At 36.2% G+C, this 19637-nt stretch overlaps 3 protein-coding genes across 4 annotated transcripts in view; 2 read left to right on the top strand and 1 right to left on the bottom strand.

Annotated features, from left to right (window-relative positions):
* Positions 1-3534: 3534 nt before the first annotated feature.
* On the top strand, positions 3535-4612 carry LOC106664791 (trypsin-2-like). Its single transcript, XM_014390784.2, has one exon. It carries the CDS (start codon positions 3635-3637, stop codon positions 4592-4594), a length of 960 nt encoding a protein of 319 aa, XP_014246270.1. The 5' UTR covers positions 3535-3634; the 3' UTR covers positions 4595-4612.
* A 4462-nt stretch (positions 4613-9074) lies between these two features.
* The window catches only part of LOC106664925 (matrix metalloproteinase-2-like), a 58452-nt gene continuing 47889 nt past the window's right edge, over positions 9075-19637 (bottom strand). Inside the window, exons 10-13 of one of the 2 annotated variants that reach the window (XR_002910889.1) lie at positions 11317-11455; positions 10995-11124; positions 10857-10928; positions 10702-10794 (exon numbers count right to left, since the gene is read on the bottom strand). Coding sequence is in view for 1 of the 2 variants with exons in the window: in XM_024229991.1 (XP_024085759.1) it covers positions 9232-9338; positions 10673-10794; positions 11317-11455 (368 nt within the window). In the remaining variant the exon portion in view is untranslated. Of the gene's footprint in view, positions 9339-10672; positions 10795-10856; positions 10929-10994; positions 11125-11316; positions 11456-19637 lie in introns of those variants that run through there. The other variant, XM_024229991.1, reaches the window with a different exon arrangement.
* On the top strand, positions 12790-13846 carry LOC106664924 (anionic trypsin-2-like). The gene has a single exon (XM_014391013.2). It carries the CDS (start codon positions 12858-12860, stop codon positions 13779-13781), a length of 924 nt encoding a protein of 307 aa, XP_014246499.1. The 5' UTR covers positions 12790-12857; the 3' UTR covers positions 13782-13846.

Raw genomic sequence — 19637 nt, 5'->3', positions numbered from 1 at the left:
TTGAACCCGGGACCTTCACATTACAGCGATGAGCGCCTTGTCAAAGCCTAAACCGTTGCGGCCACCGACGCCCCGAGTATTCAGAATATTCCAAAATTAACGAAACATTAATAACACTTCATAATAGGAATACTGCTGGCAAAATACGAAGTTAAAATCGCTAGAAAAGATTTTTTTGAAAACAGTACGGCGTATTAATATTTTTCCTAAATGCAAGTTTTTGTGGAGTTGATCTTAATTCAGAGATAACGAAAAACATAGCCATTATTTTCCTTAATGTTTGGCAGTTGTGATATTTTACAAATTTGATTTACAAAATTATTTATTTCTCTGCCCCTGGGAGCTTTTTTAAAAATATCGCTCAGTTTGTCCACGACTGTTTTACAAAACGGAGAAATAATCGATTTATAGTAAACACTGTTGAAGAAAGTATCGAAACGTGAAAAAATACAACTTTTCTGGGTCAGAGATTTTCTGGTCGAGCTCGGATTTTTTCCTTTCCTGCCGAAATTATTCTCTCAAAACGTTCCGATTCCTCTTGCAGTGAGTGGAGTCAATAAATAATTATTTACTTGGGTGGGCAATTTTCGCCACAGAATATAAAGAAAAATAGAGGGTATGTTGAGTTGGAAGTTCATCAAAGCCAAACCCAGAGCGCTTATTTCAAAACTTAAAAAACAATATTGGTAGCGCTTCCAAAGCTTAAAATATCATACAACCTATTTTATTCTGTACTTTAATGAACGTTGTTTCATTTTTTAAATATTAAAAAATTGGAGTTTGGAAAGCAGTCACTAGCTCCTTAAGATATCATTCCTGAATAATTGAATATTATTAGCATGATACATGAGGGCTTTGAAAATGGGCCATTTTTCTCTCTGATGACCGGTTTTAATTCAGACTGAACACAACAAACACATTTTTAAAATTTTCAATGTCCTTCATGTGTTAAAAAAATAACTTTAACTTATAGCAATACGTACTTATTAGCATGTCTGGATTATTTTTTGCGCGATATCAGCAAAGTACCGAAACATCAATTACACAGACTTCTGAACCTCTAATTATGAGGAATGAGATTATTATATAAGAAAAATCAGAAATATAAAATTACAAAAAAATTTGTTAAAAGTACAGAGTACTGAGGAGAAATAACAACCAAAAAGTATAGAAAATAGTAAAATAATCAATTTATGGTGAAACAATCTTATAAAAGAAACATAATTAGCTGATTAGTTTATTGGTTGATTAGTTTTCAAATCTGCATACAAAATTTATTTTGAATGTGTGATGTTTACTGGCAGAAAGTTAATGATTATTTGGTGATCGTGAGGTGCGGTTTGGTGTGACGTAGATTTTAGAGAAACCAATACCTTTCATAAATTTTAGAAAAACATTTTTTCTACCATGCCAACGTTTCGATCTTTATTGAGATAATCTTCAGGGCCTGGGATTTATAAACATTGTTGGAATTTTACAAATACATATAGGCTGTGGAAAAAATATGAATTTATACAATGCCAGAAAATTTTAGATAAAAAATGAATTTATACAATGCTAGAAAATTTTAGATAAAAAAATGAATTTATACAATGCTAGAAAATTTTAGATAAAAAAATAAATTTATACAATGCTAGAAAATTTTAGATTTAAAAAAATATATATGTATATTATCGATATATCATCATCAGATCACACAAAACAAATAGCATATAAAACAATCATTACATTCCACACAAACATTTCTACATAGTCTAATTTTTCAACAATTTTTCTTTCCTTTCCGTAATTATCCCCGTCTATAGAATCCTGAAAAGATAATCAGGCCGAACCATTACCCAAGTGTTTCCCATTGTCGGCTTCTTTCGCGTCAAAGAAGCCGACTCCTCATATAAAAATGTCTTTCTATTTCGATTTCCTTCCCCTCCGCATCAAAATCCAACGTATATATGCATAAAACAGCAACATCTCGCTGGCACTCTCAACACGACTCACAAGACTGACACATCTACACGGAACAAACACTTTGAGTGAGTACTAATACTTTGATTGTATCAAAAAAAATTTCTAGCATTGTATAAATTCATCTTTTTTTAATCTAAAATTTTCTAACATTGTATAAATCCATTTTTTTAGTCTAAAATTTTCTAGCATTGTATAAATTCATATTTTTTCCACATCCTACATATATTCGTAAACTTCAAACAATGCTTATAAATCCCACGCCCTGAAGATGATCTCAATAAAGGTCGAAACGTAGTCATGATAATGTTTTTCTAAAATCTACGTCACACCAGACCGCACCTCACGATCTCAAAATAACATTTATTTTCAATATTATGTGATGCAGATGATTTACGTCATAAACACGCTTAATGACAAACATACAAATACATTATTATTTCTCTTTGTCGTTTTTATATTTATTTTTATATTTTTTAAATATACATTTTACATCTACCATATTTGGGTTTATTATAGATGTAGTGCAAATGTTTGTTTCTTTTATTTCTTCTAGTTTTTATGTTTATTTAATACATAGCAAAGCAACTTTTTAAGCTTAAGAATAGAACTATTATTGATTATTTTTGTATTCTTGGAATCTATATTTTTTTACATCAAAGCAATTGTTTCTATTAACATTTTTTAATATATTTTATTGGTTTATTTGACTAATAATTTTTATTATTAATTAGTTTTATTATTAATAATGTTATTTATTTACTTTAGAAAAGTAACTCAACTACGACAGGCAGTGAAATTATTTTTGGAGTAATATTTTTTACAAATAAATCTCTTTTTATCTTTCTAAAAAGCATTAAATACAGAACAGATACATGTAACTCAGGCGTAGGCATTTAAAACAATTAAACTTTATTTTTATATTTCCCTTTCCTTCTTTATCGCCCATAATAATTAACTTACTTTTTTAGTACTAGTAACTGTACTCACTGTATGAACCCAGAATCCCAAATTCAATTTTAAAAAATCACCATTCTCGGCCTCTCTTGAGTCAAATAAAACCACATATTTTCAAAGAAAATTGGCCTGATTTACTGCATCCCAATAAAAACAGCATAATACAAATTTATGTTCCACAATGATTTCACGCAAAACAAACATGACACTGCAAGAATAGTATCACACATTTATGTAAGTATGAAATATTTGGTTCAAAATTTATATTATTTACATCTGTATTGTACAATATAATTTTTTTCCAATCAAAATATGTTTGTAATTCACCCAAGCCCTGAATATCGGTCGAATAAAAGTCGACCCGGGGGCAAAAAAAAAATGAAAAAGTATTTTTCTAAAATACTTCTTTCCTGGCCGTACCACACTATTTCAACTTTTCTTTAAATTACAGAGAACTATTTTTTTTTTCAAGATGAATTGATTTGATTTAACGCGAATCCAGAAGATATATAAATAAGTGAAGCACTACATTTATGGTAAACAATCATGTAAAAGGATATGGTTTATTAATTATTCCAACCTGCATATATTAATTATTTTGTACCTTCCACTTTCCAGATGGTTTATTCTATGCATATGATCGTAATTTAGAACAAGTTTAATTATTGATCCATATGTTTTTTTATTTTTCTTTAACTCGAAATTAAGGTATAAAATGCGCATTTTTTTGTCGATTTTGATTTTGCAATGGATGTTAGAACTTGTGAGCCCATTTCTTAACCAACAGCAATACCACAAAACCGGGGTTAAGATCATAGGTGGACGGAAGGCTCGATACAAAGAATTCCCTTTCGCAGTCGTCTTCATTCGGCGTAGCAATAGCCAATCTGTCTGCATGGGTTCGGTCGTAACAGTGCTAAAGGTACTTTCCGCCGCGCATTGCTTTCAGCAGTTGAAAGAAGGAAAAATGGTAAAAGTCGACTTGAAAATCATCTGGGCCGTCGCCGGTTCCAGGTACACACACCGGTTGGAATACGGCTACCAAAAAAGGGCGATCATATCTCAAGAGCCGCACCCTGAATTCCAATGGCTCGATTACACCATCATCAACGATATCGCTATCGCACATTTGGATTCGCCGTTCCCCATAAGTGAATTAATCAAACCGTTAACAGTGTATAGCTCAGACCCGACAGTGTTCAAAAGAAAATGGGACTCGCTGCGTAAGTTGCACACCTTGTGCTACGGCATCGGCTTCGGATCGACTACAGCAACCGGCAATTCGACCTACATTATAACCTCGTCGTACTTGAAGGTCTCACTCGTTCTCCTCCTGACGTACAAGGACTGCAGCAAAATCTACCCGAAATTGGTCGAAGAGTTCAAAAAGGAGAAGACCTACTGTGCCGTTTCCATCCATTCCAACGAAGGCATGTGTGTCGGTGACTCTGGAAGTCCGCTTTACTGCGATGGTCATATCTACGCCATTTTTACCAAATCTGACGGCTGCGGCGAACACTCTAAACCTGCCCTTTATCTTTCATTAGAGAGTTACATAACAATGTACGGCCTGTCTGGACAAACTTCTGTCATATTGAACGGTTCTTTCCATTCTACACTTTTGTGCCTGCTTGAGATAACACGGTTGTTATACATTTTTGAGCAATTATATTAAATTTTTTATTTGAGTTAACTTCAATTTTCTATCGTCAAAATATTTTCATATTGGTAACAGATAATTATAAAGAAATAAGTAAAGGTTTTCATTTATTACTATTATCATCTTCCTGAGAGTACAGATGTTTATAATAATTAGACATATGATAAGACATATTGCTCATAAAATTTAACTAACAATTTTTTTTTTTTTTTTTTTGGAGTGCCGCGAACCACCAAGGGTCTTGTTAGCCCGTATCTTTTAAGAGGATCCCTGCGGAAAGAAGATCGAGGAACCAGTACACACCAAAAGGGCGCACCGCACAAGACCCCCCAGGATGCCCAGCCCCACGACACGTCCCCGGCCACAGGCAGTCCCATGTTACACATTGTTCGTTTATATGTTGTTGATTAGTTTCATTTAAAAAGTGAAAGCGGTTTTTTGATTTCTGATACTGTCCTATAGGCGACATGATATAAGCATATGTTTTAGAGTCACAGTCTCACTGCATAAATTACAGATCGATGGTGGCTGACGAGCCATCAAGTATCCCTTGGTGGCTCTACAGTGCCCGATTCTCAGCCTAGTTAGGATCGCTTCTTCTTTTCTTCTAACTCTAAATGAAGACGGCCACATTCGAACAGTAAATTTTATTTCCCGAAGCTTGTTATCTGTGACAACTGACCAAACCTTTTGCCATTGTGTCCATACTTTAATTTCCAAAGCGGAATTTAATCTCGCTGATTTTGGTGCCATTTACTGCAACCTCTTTGGCAGCTCTGTCCGCTAGTTTGTTGCCTAAAATATTCATATGCCCTGGGATCCAAACAAAAATGACACTCTTCCCTTCGTAACAGAGTATGTATGCATTATTATTATTTAACCGGGATGCCTCCTAAATTATAATGCCTCCTAAACTAAAGTTGGCGGTGGGTCAATCAAAATTAAGACGGCCTAGGATAAGTTTAGAGGAGGGTAGAGGAGTGAGTCGAAAAGAGGACAGTGTGCGTTGAGACGTAGATCCCTACGGCCTGGCCGAATCATAGAAAACCATCAATTCCTTGATCAACGAAGTGACCGCGGACCCACTCAACTTCAGAGAAGGTGCTCCACATTTTCCTGGAAGCGGGGGGTTTTCAATCGTTGGGAAAAAGAAGCATAGTTGTACACTGGTTCCCAGGAAAGTTTAGTTTTAAATGAATGTTTATTTAGATTTTAAGATAATTTAGGGATGGTTAAAATTTACCATTAAAATCAAAACTTTCGACATACACATACCTACTCAAACCAATTTGGATGTATGGGTGCCAAGTATATGGATCGGCCAAGTATTCCAATATTCAAAGATTACAAAGTTTTCAATCCAAAATTTTAAGACTAATTGTTTCTGCCCCATTTTATGTAAACAATAATACACTTCACAGAGATCTTCAAATCCCAACAGTTTTTTCATCCATCAAAACATATTACAGACGTTTTCATAGTAAATTACAAAATCACACCAACACACAAATACAATTACTCCATTCCCCACAATTACCACGTAAACGTCTGAAAAGAATATGGATAAGAGACCTCTTAAATGATTAATATAATTTCATTAATCCAGAGCGGCTGCCAATGGGTAGCTTTCTCTATAACGCCCATAATGCCAAACACACAGTCTGAAATCCAATCTGCTGGTTGTATATCATGCATGTACAGTTGTAGATATAAATAAATGAAGTCAAAAAAAAAAAAAAAAAAGATAATTTAGGTTCATTTAGTGTGTCAGTTTGATAAAATGTTACCCATAGAGAATTAAGATTGATCTATGTTTAATATTTTAGTTTCCTTTGGAATAAATGTGTTTTTTGTTTCCTTGGGTAAATATTGTGTTCTTTTTTTTCTTTTTTTTTACGGTTCGCTGTTTCCGTGTCAGATTAAACAGCGTGGCGCCCATTTTAATTCAACATTACATTAAGTAACCCCGCCCGTCTTCACGGAGCGAACCCGGCAAATTCTCGACGTAAGACCCTCGCTGTGAAAGACTCCTCAGAGAATAAAGGGCATCCTGGATCATGGGGTTATTTGAGAACGGGTAGGGCGGACGTCGAATCAGTGCATACGACCAGTGTATTGTTCGAGCAATCAACATTCAGTGATTTAATTATTGCCGTCATTTCAGCTGTATAGTTACTCGCTATTGAGTTTAAGGAGAATAAATATTTTCTACCTCCAACAACACAAGCTGCTCCCACTCCATGGGACCCTTTAGAGCCGTCCGAATATACGTACGTTACTGAGGGTAGCTTACTCTTGATGGTTAATAATTCTTGTTTATATATATACAGCTAGGACTGTCATTTTTATTATGCATATTCAGAGACAAGATTACTTTTTGTTTTGGTAGTAGCCAGGGAGGTATGACTGAACAAGTTTTTTTTTTTGCAATAGTGGTATCATGAACTGTACATCCAGTAGCGATATTCTAGCAGAGAAAGGAGTCTGCTTGATAGTTAAATTGATCATTAAATTTTTATATTTCTGTAAACAGCAATAACCAAGTGTAAACGGTAAATTGAGAGATAGTTACCACATAGATAGAGAATTGATGGTGTAGAACAAATGTCTATACAAATAATATATATCCATAAACAAATAATATTTACAGCTATCTCGATCTTTCTGATTCCCTAAAGGAAGGACCGACCTACCAAAATTTAGGACTTTCATTTTCAGATCACTTTATTTTCACTAATTTACACTATCCATTTGACTGTTTCTTTTAAATGGTTTCTTCGATTCTCTTCTGGTTTTAAAACTGTCCCATCACTCCCTTCTCTCTCGTACTCTATCTCTCTCTCTCTCTCTCTATTTCTCTCTGTCTCATACTCTCTCTCACACACCCGTAAACACAGGAAACACACAATATACACTCTCTATTTTCCATTTATTCTCTCTCTGTCCCTCCCACTCTCTCACTCTTTCTCTCTCACTCTCTCTCTCACTCTCTCTCTCTCTCTCTCTCTCTCTATCTCTATCTATCTATCTATCTATCTCTATCTATCTATTTATCTATCTATCTCTCTATCTATCTATCTTTATATATATCTCCATTTGTCATTTTTTCTGTCTAGTTCTCATTTTCTTTTTGTTCGTTCTTCATCTTCTTCTTCCCAGTCCCCTTTTACACACTCTCCTTCTCTTCCTCTCACAGGCATTTTCTCATCAAATTTATTCTTTGAATTAAGGACATAAGCTCTCTCTTTTTTAACTTATTCTTTCTCTTCATACGTATTTTTCCTTATTTGCCAGCATCCCACCTTTCATGCTAAATAACCATCCCATCCCCTTCTGCCCTTCGTTTTTCCCGCAATTCCATTGCCTCCTTCTGCCTGTTTCGTCGGTCCTGGCTTCTCTTACCTTTCTCCACCCGCAAACTCCTTGTATATTCCCTTATACTTCCCTTCTTCGATTATAGCTGTTTGGCATACGGTGGTCACTCGGAGGGGGAGAACGCGCGATTGAAGCGTATTATGAATTGTTGCGTAAGATTTGTGTACGGCACTCCACGGGGATCTCGGGTGTCGGGTTTGTATTCCCAACTTTCCTGGCTATTCCCCTCCTTCCGTGCACAGTATTTCCTAGGTTGCTTTCTTTTCCAGTCCATCCACTCTCGTCGTCCTCCTTACATCATCCAATCCCTCCAATTCAACTCCTCACATCTCACTCGTAAGACCCGCTCATCCCCAATCGACCTTATCCTTCCGCAACATACAACCCATACCTTCGAAAGATCCTTTCTGATCCGAGCCCCTAAACTCTGGAACTCCCTTCCCCTTTCTATTCGTCACGCTGCCTCCTTTTCCTCCTTTAAATCCCACCTGTATAATCACCTCCTCTCACTCCAAGCAGAGACCTCACGTTAACATTTGTTATTTTTGTTTAATATTCTTGTAATTTTCTCTTCTGGCCAGCCTTACTGGTATACATTGTGCCAAGATTTCTATATATTTTTTTACTTTTAACTTCATAGAAGGAACTTCCTTTATTTATTTCATGTAAATTATTCTTTACCAGTCCCAGAATAAAGTTATTTTTCTTCTTCTTCTTCTTCTTTTCGTTCTACCTGCCTGTCTGGTTTTCGAACTTCTCTCTCTCTCCCGCTCTCTCTCTCACTCTGTCTGTCTGTCAGTCTTTCTGTCTCTCTCTCACTCTCTTTCTACGTCCCTCTTTCGTTCTCTATCTATCTCGTTCAGTTCCCAATTCATATCTACCAACCTAGTTTAGTAGTAATAGTGCCAAATGGAATACGTCAGCATCAGAATTGCCTTTTCGTCTTGATTATGTTTATCATTGTGTAATAAAATTATTTATATATTATTAATATAGGATCAAGAAAAATAAAAAACAATAAAATTTTAAACGCAATATTCAAATTTAAAAAATCTATTTAACTAACATTAATTGTTATAATTACATTTGGCTAATGTTTTGGCACAAATTCGACATGGTATTCAGCATAGAACTGGTTTATTATATAAAAATCAAGTAAAAAAATTATAAAATAGTTAGATCACAGATAAACGGTATCGCTTCTATCAGAAGCTGAAAACTGTTTTTTTTTCTCGTATATTTTCTTCTCTTTTGTTGAAAGAAATAGCACTTGTGGTTTAACAAGCGATCCAGAAATTTGAAGCAGAAACCGGGTACTTCCTCACTGTGAGTCCTGATTTATCATCGGATACCCAGAAATCGTCTCCCTTGATGAAATATTTCTCTGAAATATGAAAAAATACATCTAGTAACTTGACATAAAAGTTTATAATGGACGAAATTAGTAAAGTTGCCGATAAATACAAAGTAATAATACATAAGAGACTTTTAAATGAACGAATTCTTAAATGATAGAAACGTGTTTAGTTAAATTCACTAGTTTTCGTGGTCTGCTTGACCAATTAATGTCTTTCAATTAATTAAGTTTTTCAGTTGAGATAAAAAAAATCAGTGTCACGAGCGGGATTCGAACCCACTCGGGTTCAAGTGGGCCACGAAAACTAGTGAATTTAATAAATTAAAATTAAGTACATCTTCGGTAAAGCTCTCCGTGGCCATTTCATTTGTCGCCGAGAAACAAATTGATTACACGACATTTGAAAAATGGCAAAAAGGAGGGAAAATTCAAAAGGTGGCGTTGAGATGGGAAGTTAGTGTCCGAGTGGATCGAGGTCACGATAGCAGCGGCGTATCTAGCCGAAGGTCGTGGGTTCGAATCCCGCTCGTGACACTGACTTTTTTATCTCAACTAAAAACCTTAATTAATTGAAACATATTTAATTAAGTTAAATTAGACCGATTTTGAAAATGCATCCTCCAGTGTGAGTCCCAATTACTATGCGGGTAGATTAGCGAATGTAAAAAAGAAGAAGAAGAAGTTGTGAATGAGTAAACAGGAGTTGTATTTAGTTGTTAAGTAGGGTAAGTTAGTGAATGATCAAACAACTAAAGAGTGAGTGAATTATTAAGGGTGTAAGACTATGAATGTTGAAATGATTGAACGCCTAAATGAGTTGCTCATAGATAAAGTATTGCGAGAAATTTGAGCGAACTTTGTTCAGCACGGATTCGACTTAAAGGAATCTTAATCGAAGTTTGACCAGTTATCCCAGCGCACAACTGTTTGCCAACTTGCAGTTTGGACTAAGCACTCATAGAGTTAATAACTTGTCCTACAACTTCAGTAATATTGCTATATAATTTCCTCTAATTAGATAATCGACAGGGGGCAAAAATTGTACACAAAATGAATTGCTTTTCATGTTTTGTTGTTTTTTGAGAAAAATGTCAGTTCATTGTAATCAATATTAAGAGAAAAACAATAAGCAGCTTTTGATATTATTAACTGATGTGGACAAGATGACACGTTATAAAAAAAATAATAAAAAGATGCCCACGTTTAATATTTTCTGTCTTAGTATCATCAAAAAGATTTTCATTAAGACTGTACACTCAACTTGTGAATATAATAGTTTGTAATGACCCTAACTGTCTTAAATGTTATTTTCTATTTTCTAAAAATTATCAAGAATACTTTTGTTGGTAATACAAATTTACCTTCTTTGTACAAAAGTGCTGCGTCTAGATTATCGGGTAAGCTTTTAAACAATGCCAAAGGCTTTGGGTTTTTAGAAACAGGCGATTTCGTCGTCTCGTTGAACGTCCAAAACCTGTCACTTCTGTAAAATGAAATTGATTAAACATCCACTAATTATTTTGTCTAAATAAATAAAAAAAGAACTTTGGTCTAAATTCTGATCACTCAGCATTATGGGGTTGTACCAAACACAGCAATATCAAAATCGTACAAACACTAAAAAAAAAAAAAACTTACGGAACATGGTCAATGCACCTTGGTACATAACGAATAAGGACTTACATAGGGATCTTAAGATCCTTGAAGTCACGGCGGAAATACAAAGATTTGCCGCCAAACACCAGGCTCGCCTGAGCCAGCACCAGAATGTGAAAGCGACCAAACTCTTACATAATCGAAACATGGTCAAAAACTAACAAAGCCATATAAACTTGTGTAGTTAAAAATGAATAGTGAAATGTAAATCTTATTGTACCAATGGGTTTATAAGAATGTAAACATTTATTTATTCTATAATATTATTGTAAAATTAATGGTTAGGCTAATAAAACCAGTTTTAATAAATAAATTTAATTAATAAAAAAATTTTAATAAATCGACTCACTTGAAAACGAACACCTCGGAGTTACCGCCAGACAAGACGGCATCAACACTGTCGACTTCTTCCGGTAGGCCGTAGTCGGTTATGGGCCGCGGGCTGCCTTCCAGAAATTCAAATCCGTCGTATATCCAATAACGTTTCCCTGTAATCATGCTGGAGTCAATGGCAAGGAAGATGTAAAGGTAGATGGAGTTAAATAAAAAAATAGTATTTAAGTATCCTAGGGTATGCAGATGAGATAGTTCTAAATGACAGAGGACAATTTGCCGAAACATGTTGAGGTCTGTGAGGACATTTTTATGTTGTTGCTGATACCCAATAAGTATAACATGCATATGCATAATTTTGTACAAGTAAAGAAATTACTGACACACAGAAGGGCTTAACATCCAACGTCATGGACGAGAGATCAAAACCACTTTACAAAATATTTCTCAAACCATTATCAAATAAAACGCCACTGGCTCGGCCGGGATTCGAACCAGAACCGCGAGCGTGGCAAAGTACAAGTAGAACACTCTAAACACTCAGCCACCACGATCCCAAATTTATAAATTCGTATTTTGTCGTAATTTTTAGGCTCAATTTTCCCTCAAAATTTGGTTAGAATACTTCTGAGAAGGCTGAAGACAAGGTATTTAATTTTTATCAGTTCTTTTCCCTGTATATTTGTTTAGTATTGCTTATTGCCATTTCTTTTATATTTTATTAAACGGTGTTATCTCAGTATTAAATGCAGCTTTTAACCTAGAAACTCTCTCTCTCTCCCTCCCTCTCTCTCCCTCCCACCCTCTCTCTCTCTCTCCCTCCCTCTCTCTCTCTCTCTCACTCTCTCTCTCCCTCACACTTTTTCTCTCTCACTTTCACTCTCACTCTCTCTCTTTCTCTCTCTCACTCCTTCTCTCTCTCTCCCTCTCTCTCTCCCTCTCACTTTCTCTCACTCACTCTCACTCTCTCTCTTTCTCTCTCTCACTCCTTCTCTCTCTCGCTTTCACTTTTTCTCTCCCTCTCACTTTCGCTCACTCACTCTCACTCTCTCTCTTTCTCTCTCTCACTCCTTCTCTCTCTCCCTCTCACTTTTTCTCTCTCTCTCACTCCTTCTCTCTCTCCCTCTCTCTTTTTCTCTCCCTCTCACTTTCTCTCACTCACTCTCTTTTTCTCTCTCACTCCTTCTCTCTCTCCCTCTCACTTTTCTCTCTTCCTCTCTCTCTCTCTTTCTCTCTCACTCTCTCTCTTTCTCTCTCTCACTCCTTCTCTCTCTCACTCCTTCTCTCTCTCACTCCTTCTCTCTCTCACTCTTACTTTTCTCTCTTCCACTCGCTCTCTTTCTCTCTCTCCCTCTCACTTTTTCTCTCTCTCTCTCTCTCTCTCTCACTCCTGCTGTGCATATTTTGTTATTTTTTGTGTAGAATTTATATACCTTTGTATTTATTTGGTTCATATGATATAATTTTATTTTTGGTTATTACCTTATTTTTTTGTAATTTAAACAATTTTTGGTAAATCATTTTTTTCTTTTATTAGGTTTTAATTATCCACACGATATGCCAGTTAACATCGTCCTGAGAATTGTTGGATGGATTTGGCTCATGGATCATGTCAATTTTGTATCGTCCACGGGACAGATCGTTAACATCGTGGGCACGAGAAAGGCCCAATATAAAGAATTCCCTTACAGCGTCGTTTTTATTTCGCGTAGCTCAAACAAACCGGTATCAATGGGCTCGGTAATAACAGGAGACAAAATACTTTCCGCAGCGCACTCTTTTTATCAGCTCAAAGACGGAGCGCAGGTTCAAATCGCAGCAAATCGTCTGTATGCCGTCGGCGGTAGCAGGTTCACGACGGCGAACGAAATCGGGTATGAAAAGAGATCGTTAAATTCCATAAAGTCGCACCCGGATATCAAATGGCTCGAGCACACAGTACTGAACGATATCGCGGTCGTTTACCTGTTTGAACCCTTCAAAATCAACGACTATGTCAAACCGCTTTCAGTTTTTAGCACATCGACGGATGTGTTTAAAAAGAAATGGTACTCCCTGGGCGAGTCGAAAATCGAATGTGACGGTTTACGCTTCGGTGTGGTTTCATCGACCAGTAATATATCATTCGTTAACAACAACGCTTTCTTGAAAGCGACACGTGTGCGTTTCCTCCCGCAAGAAGACTGCCAAAAACTGTACCCGGAAATAGGCGAAGAATTCAGGAAAGGGTACATATACTGCGTTACTTCTAAGTATTCTAACGAAAGCATGTGCGTCGGAGACCCTGGCAGCTCTCTTCAGTGCGAAGGCAACGTTTACGCAATTTTCATAAAATCCAAAGGTTGCGGTGAACATACTCAACCAGCACTTTACTTGTCATTAGAGAATTATATTATAATGTTTGGACTCTCAGGGCAAAATAACATTTTAAACTCGTTCATAATTACCTTCTTGAGTCTTCTTGTATCAATGTGTTTCTAATAAAATTTAATGTTTAAAATAACCTCTTAACGATTTAAAATAGGCCAGATGATAACTTTTTTAAGAACACAAGGTAAAATAACATAATTATTCAAAATTATGTTTTACCTTGTTTACTTTAACTACGTATTTTTATTAGACAGCTATATATGTATATTTATATATTTAAAACTATATTATTAGCACTGCGCAATATTTTCCGAAAATTAGTATTACTTTATTGCAATTTTGTTATAAAAGAAATGAGTATACGCAATAGTTATATAAAGAAGATATCCGTTCACAATAGAAATTGAAGAATAAACATAATATTTAAACATGCACAGGGTGGGCTTACTAGTGCACCCGCCTGCTTTTATCATACTCAACCCCCCAAAAAAATTAACAGTATTCTTTATGAAGCTCTATTTTTAAACATTGCTATAATTACCGGGTTTTTTAAATTTACTATAAAAGTTAGAAAATGAAAGTTTTATTTCTTTTGGAAACTTATATTGTCATTTAAAGAAGAATACTTACTATAGAAAATTACATTTTTTCCTAACAATAGGTAGTGAATATAAATATACGAGCAAAGAAGTAAAGAGAAAGAGAGAGAGAGAGAGAGAGAGAGAGAGAGAGAGAGAGAGACAGGCAGGCAAAAAAAAAACAGAAAACGACGAGACAGGAAAGCCATAAAGGAGAAAGGGAGAGAAGGACCTGTTTCAGACAAAGAAAGGGTTGAGACAAAATGAAACAGACAGACTAAACCAGACAAACTAAAAACCAGATAGAAAGAAAATGAGAAAGAAAGACAAGTCCAAAGATAGATTGAGTAAGATCTAGAAAAACGTATACACATACGTTTTCCTTTCATAAAACTAAAAAACTAATCGTACGATAAAATGAAGATAATTAAACTTATTCGATTATTAAAACTAAAAAACATATACAATGAGAATAAAATATTGAGAGAGTGATAACGACAGAGCAATAACATAGAGAGAGAAATAGATAATTTGACAGGTAGATAGATAAATATACAGATGGATAGATAAGCAAATTGATAAATAGATAGATATAAAACCAGACAGAAAGAGAGACAAACAGACTCGTACAAGAGAAGAAGGGAGATGGGGGGGAGGAGAGAGAGTGAGAGTGAGAGAGAGAGAGAAAGAGAGAGAGAGACAGTGAGACAGAGAGGGAGAGATACAGACAGTCAGACAACCAAAACAGAAAAAACCGATCATAAAAAAGAAAAATAAGACAGAGGCAGTTAAAGATTGAATAAGATATTAAGAAATAAATACACATCTTATTCGATTATTAAAACTAAAAAAACATACGATGAGAATAAGATAGTGAGAGCGTGATAAAGACGGAGCAATGACATAGAGAGAGAAATAGATAATTTGACAGATAGATAGATAAATATACAGATAGATAGATAAGCAAATTGATAAATAGATAGATATATAATCAGACATAAAGAGAGACAAAAAGACTCGTACAAGTGTGGAAGGGAGATGGAGGGGGGTAGAAAGAGAGAGTGAGAGAGAGAAGGAAATACAAGGAGACATAAAGACAGGCGGGGACAATGGAGACAGATTGTGAGTGCGATATAAAAAATATATACACATGTATTTTTTTTTTTTTTTTTTTTTTTTTTTTTTTTTTTTTTTTTTTTTTTTTTTTTTTTTTTTTTTTTTTTTTTTTTTTTTTTTTTTTTTTTTTTTTTTTTTTTTTTTTTTTTTTTTTTTTTTTTTTTTTTTTTTTTTTTTTTTTTTTTTTTTTTTTTTTTTTTTTTTTTTTTTTTTTTTTTTTTTTTTTTTTTTTTTTTTTTTTTTTTTTTTTTTTTTTTTTTTTTTTTTTTTTTTTTTTTTTTTTTTTTTTTTTTTTTTTTTTTTTTTTTTTTTTTTTTTTTTTTTTTTTTTTTTTTTTTTTTTTTTTTTTTTTTTTTTTNGGGCCCTCCTTAATCTGCAAAAGTGGACGCAAACCGTCTTCGACGAGGAGAAGGAGAAGCCGGTTTCCTCGGCTCTCGCAGCCACAACGTCTATTGCTGATTGCACCCTGCCGCCGACCTCCGCCAAATCCTTACCGGAATGGTAGAAGCAGAGGTCGTCGACAAAAAGCATCCTTTTTATCTGCGGAGGGATGCCGTCAGCAATTCCGTTCACCGCCACTAAGAAAAGCGCAACGCTCATCACCGAACCCTGGGGGATGCCGTTCTCTTGAACGTGATCCCCAGAGAGCACGGTACCCAGCCTGACTCGGAACCTGCGGTTCTCCAAGAAACCCCGGAGAAACCTCGGCAACTGACCTCTTAGACCAAAATCGTGACACTTCCGTAGTATCGCGTATCTCCACGTCGTATCATACGCCTTCTCAAGGTCGAAGAACACAGCCAGAGCGTGTTCTCTGTTCAGGAACGTGTCCTGAAGGTCGCCCTCGAGAAGACATGCATGATCTACCGCAGAGCGATGTATTAGCGATACACATGTATTACGATTTGAAAGATAAGACTAAGATAACTAATATAGACTGGCAGGCAGATAAAGACAGAAAGAAAATGAGAGAAAAATAGGTAGGTAGATAGTTTAACCGGCAGTATAGATAAATAAGTTATTGAATAGATATATTGAGAGCAAAAAAGAGAGAGAAACCTAAAAAAAGAAAGAGGTTGTGAGACTGAATCGGAGAGATTGGAAATACATCAAACTAGATTCAATTTTGTAATGGATTTTAATTAATTAAATAACTTTAAAATCATTTTTACAGCGGTTTTGTATTTGTGCATGTTTTTAATAGGGGAAATGAGAGTAGAAAGACCGGAATAAACAGCTCAATTTTGAATTGTCGCATTAAAGTAGGACAATATTTACATTATTGTTAAAATACTATCACTTTATGCGCACTATTGTGCTTTTAAACCAATGTTAATGAAGATATAAGCATAAAAATCTCTAAAAATTTATATCATTTATGGAGTTTGTAGAAACGTTGGTTTATTATTACAGAGTTAAATAGTATCGCTAGGTAATAAAATACAGCGAATATAAGTCAAGAGTACAAATTAAACCTGAAACAGCTGGTGCAGAACGTTAATTAAACTATAGATGGGATGCACAAGTAATTTCAATCAAATAGGAAAATGGGCGATTTAAATTAATTTACATATTCTTTTTACTTTTCTCATTTTACCAGCATCGCCAAGTGTTTTAAAATTGCTTAATTCAACTCAATTACCTCCAGTTGTAATTTTCTCCTTTAGATTCTTTATTTAAACCAACTTCTTTCTTGGAAGCCCTGTCGCAGGTGGCTACGAGCTGTTAAATTGGCCGGTCAGTATGACAAAACAGAAAGTAATTGCAAATTTGCTGTTTAACGATACTCAGAAAACAATATTTTAATTAACTTTTTTCTGTTTTAGTTTTTAATTGCATTATTTTCTAAGTCCAGATATAAAAGTTCGGTAATTCGTTTGTGTTTTTTTGTCGACTTTATTAGCAACGAGTTTCGCAAAATACTATAGTAATTCCTGTTCACACAGAATAGCTTAATGTCCAACAATTCGTTGGTTTGCGCAGACATGCTTTCCCGTATACTCGGTGGTCCTAAAAAGGACAATGAGGATCTTTAACGTCCGCACCTAGCCTATTCGGCCTTATCGGACGTTTCGATTCTCAAGATGAGAGCTGACGCACCTCCACATACGACAGAATGGTGTTACTGCCGCAGCATTGGTGTAGAAGCAGCTCAGCCCCGAGGGGCCATGACAACCTCGCTCTCCGATTGCCCATGCCGAGTGGTCTGCATTAAGCATCCGACCGTATGCCGCGCACATAGGGCTACGTAAGCCGAAATTCATTAGCCTGGTTTCCCGCGCACTCCCTAGATAGAGAAGGCCACTCTATCTCCCAGACTATTGGGGCTTCTCTAGCGTAGAAACTACCGGATCCGCTCCGGCCGCGGTTTCGTTTAAAGTGGAATTGCTAACCACCCCCGCGTAGAGGGAGACCGCCTACGGTAAAAGCCTCCAATCGAGCTCAGCCTAAACCTATGTGCAAAGCATACTTGAGTAGGAGCAACCGAATCACTACGCGTTCCCATCCGCCACTACTCGCACATTCGAGGGACTTTACAGCATACTCAACGCTTATACGCTGCCGTCCGATCCGCCGTATCCCGTGAGGCCGGGTGTACAACGGTGGTCATACGCAAGTTTCGTGCGAAGGTCACAGGTAGAAGACAGCCTCTTCTCTAAATTCCCTCCAGGGGCGTCGCCACGTACCATTACGAATCCATTCCCAGTGTAACAGGGGGTGGATTTTGGAACATTTCTGTTACCCCGTAGTATGATTTTGCACCTTCCCCCATCTATGGAGACAGGATCTGGTACCCTAACCCTCGTGTGCCTCTGATAACGGATCCGCCGCCAATGCCGACCCAAGGCCGACACGAGTACAGCTTGTGCTTTTATAGAGATTGCCACGCCCTCAGGGCTGCACCGTTATTTTGTGCCCGGACACCCCCTTCTACCCAAGGGTTGGGATAGGTCGCAGCGAAGAACGAAGGAACCTGGATAGAGAAAAGGATGTGGATGAAGACACGAGGTACCCTTTTCAAGGCCCCGAGCCTTAACCGCATTATACCGCCCGGTTTTCGCGGGCAAAGGGTCATATCAATTTGCAGAACTATTTTACATATTGCTATGAAATAAAATTCAAGGGCTAAGCTGAGATTCGAACCTAGAACCCTAACCACTCGGCCACCGAGGTCCTCAAGGTCTGATCGTGCATACCTTGCTGCACATTTCTTTCGTAAACATGGAAAGCACATAAATGCATAACCTACATCCACACATTACATTCACCCCTCTAAAAACACAACATATAATAATAATATAAAATGTAGAAACAATACTGGAAAAGCCAAAACATTAAAAACACATTAAAAAATATAAAATAACCACCGGGTCCTACGTTATAATGACCTAAAAGGAAAATTAGACAGACAGTTCTTTACTGAAGATAGCGCATACTTCACACGCGTTTGAGTAAGATCAAGCCCACAGTGTACTATCCCACCATCAGCTCATTATTTTATTCGTAATTTGATCGTTAGCCCTGACTATCTTAACTGGGTGGTCTACCTCGCATTTCAGCATTTCGCCAAGTTCAGTGTGCCTGACAGACACTTCGCACTGTGAGGCGATGAACCTATGGTTTGGATCACTCGATGTTGATAGAATCTGAATCTTTCTGTCAAAAAACATAGACGGAACAAAGAAGAAAACGATATAATTTGGTCAAAGGGACAGAGTCCAGACGGAAATCGAAGACTGATATTTTCGTTAGGTAAGTGTCCTCAGTAGCACCAGTAGTACCAAAACCTTCTGCAAAATTCCAAACCGCAATAAAGAAGGATCAATTACCGAGATCACATTAGAAACTGATATCTTCTAGAACAAAACTCTAGGAAAAAGAGACGTCGATAAGAAATTATCTCCTAAAAATGCTGCAAAACCCATCTAGCATCAAAACCCGAATAAAACTCCGGGTAATTGAAGGGCTGCAAACCTGACATTGGCTCAAAAAGCAGTTTAAAATATTGAGAGAGACAGAAAACAGCCTGTTGGTTCTAACAAAAAAAGAGGAAACCTCAATACTTTTTTAGGCAAAGAAAAGGTGAATCCATTAAAAATAGCTGAGGCGCTATGAAAGAAGTAGAGACTAATAAAACGCCAAAAGTTGGATATTGAGCTATAGCCCATAAATCTATAGTAGCAAACAAAAAGAAATTTTAATGTACCAAAAACGACAGACTTTGTAGCACATCACATAAATCTAGGTAAATACAAACACGAAAAACAAATAC

The sequence above is a fragment of the Cimex lectularius genome, unplaced genomic scaffold, assembly GCF_000648675.2.
Source record: "Cimex lectularius strain Harlan isolate CLEC.00 unplaced genomic scaffold, Clec_2.1 scaffold105, whole genome shotgun sequence".
Classification (NCBI taxonomy): domain Eukaryota; kingdom Metazoa; phylum Arthropoda; class Insecta; order Hemiptera; family Cimicidae; genus Cimex; species Cimex lectularius.
The sequence above is the reverse complement of the archived record's forward strand: the minus strand, read 5'-3'. Positions and strand labels throughout refer to the sequence as shown.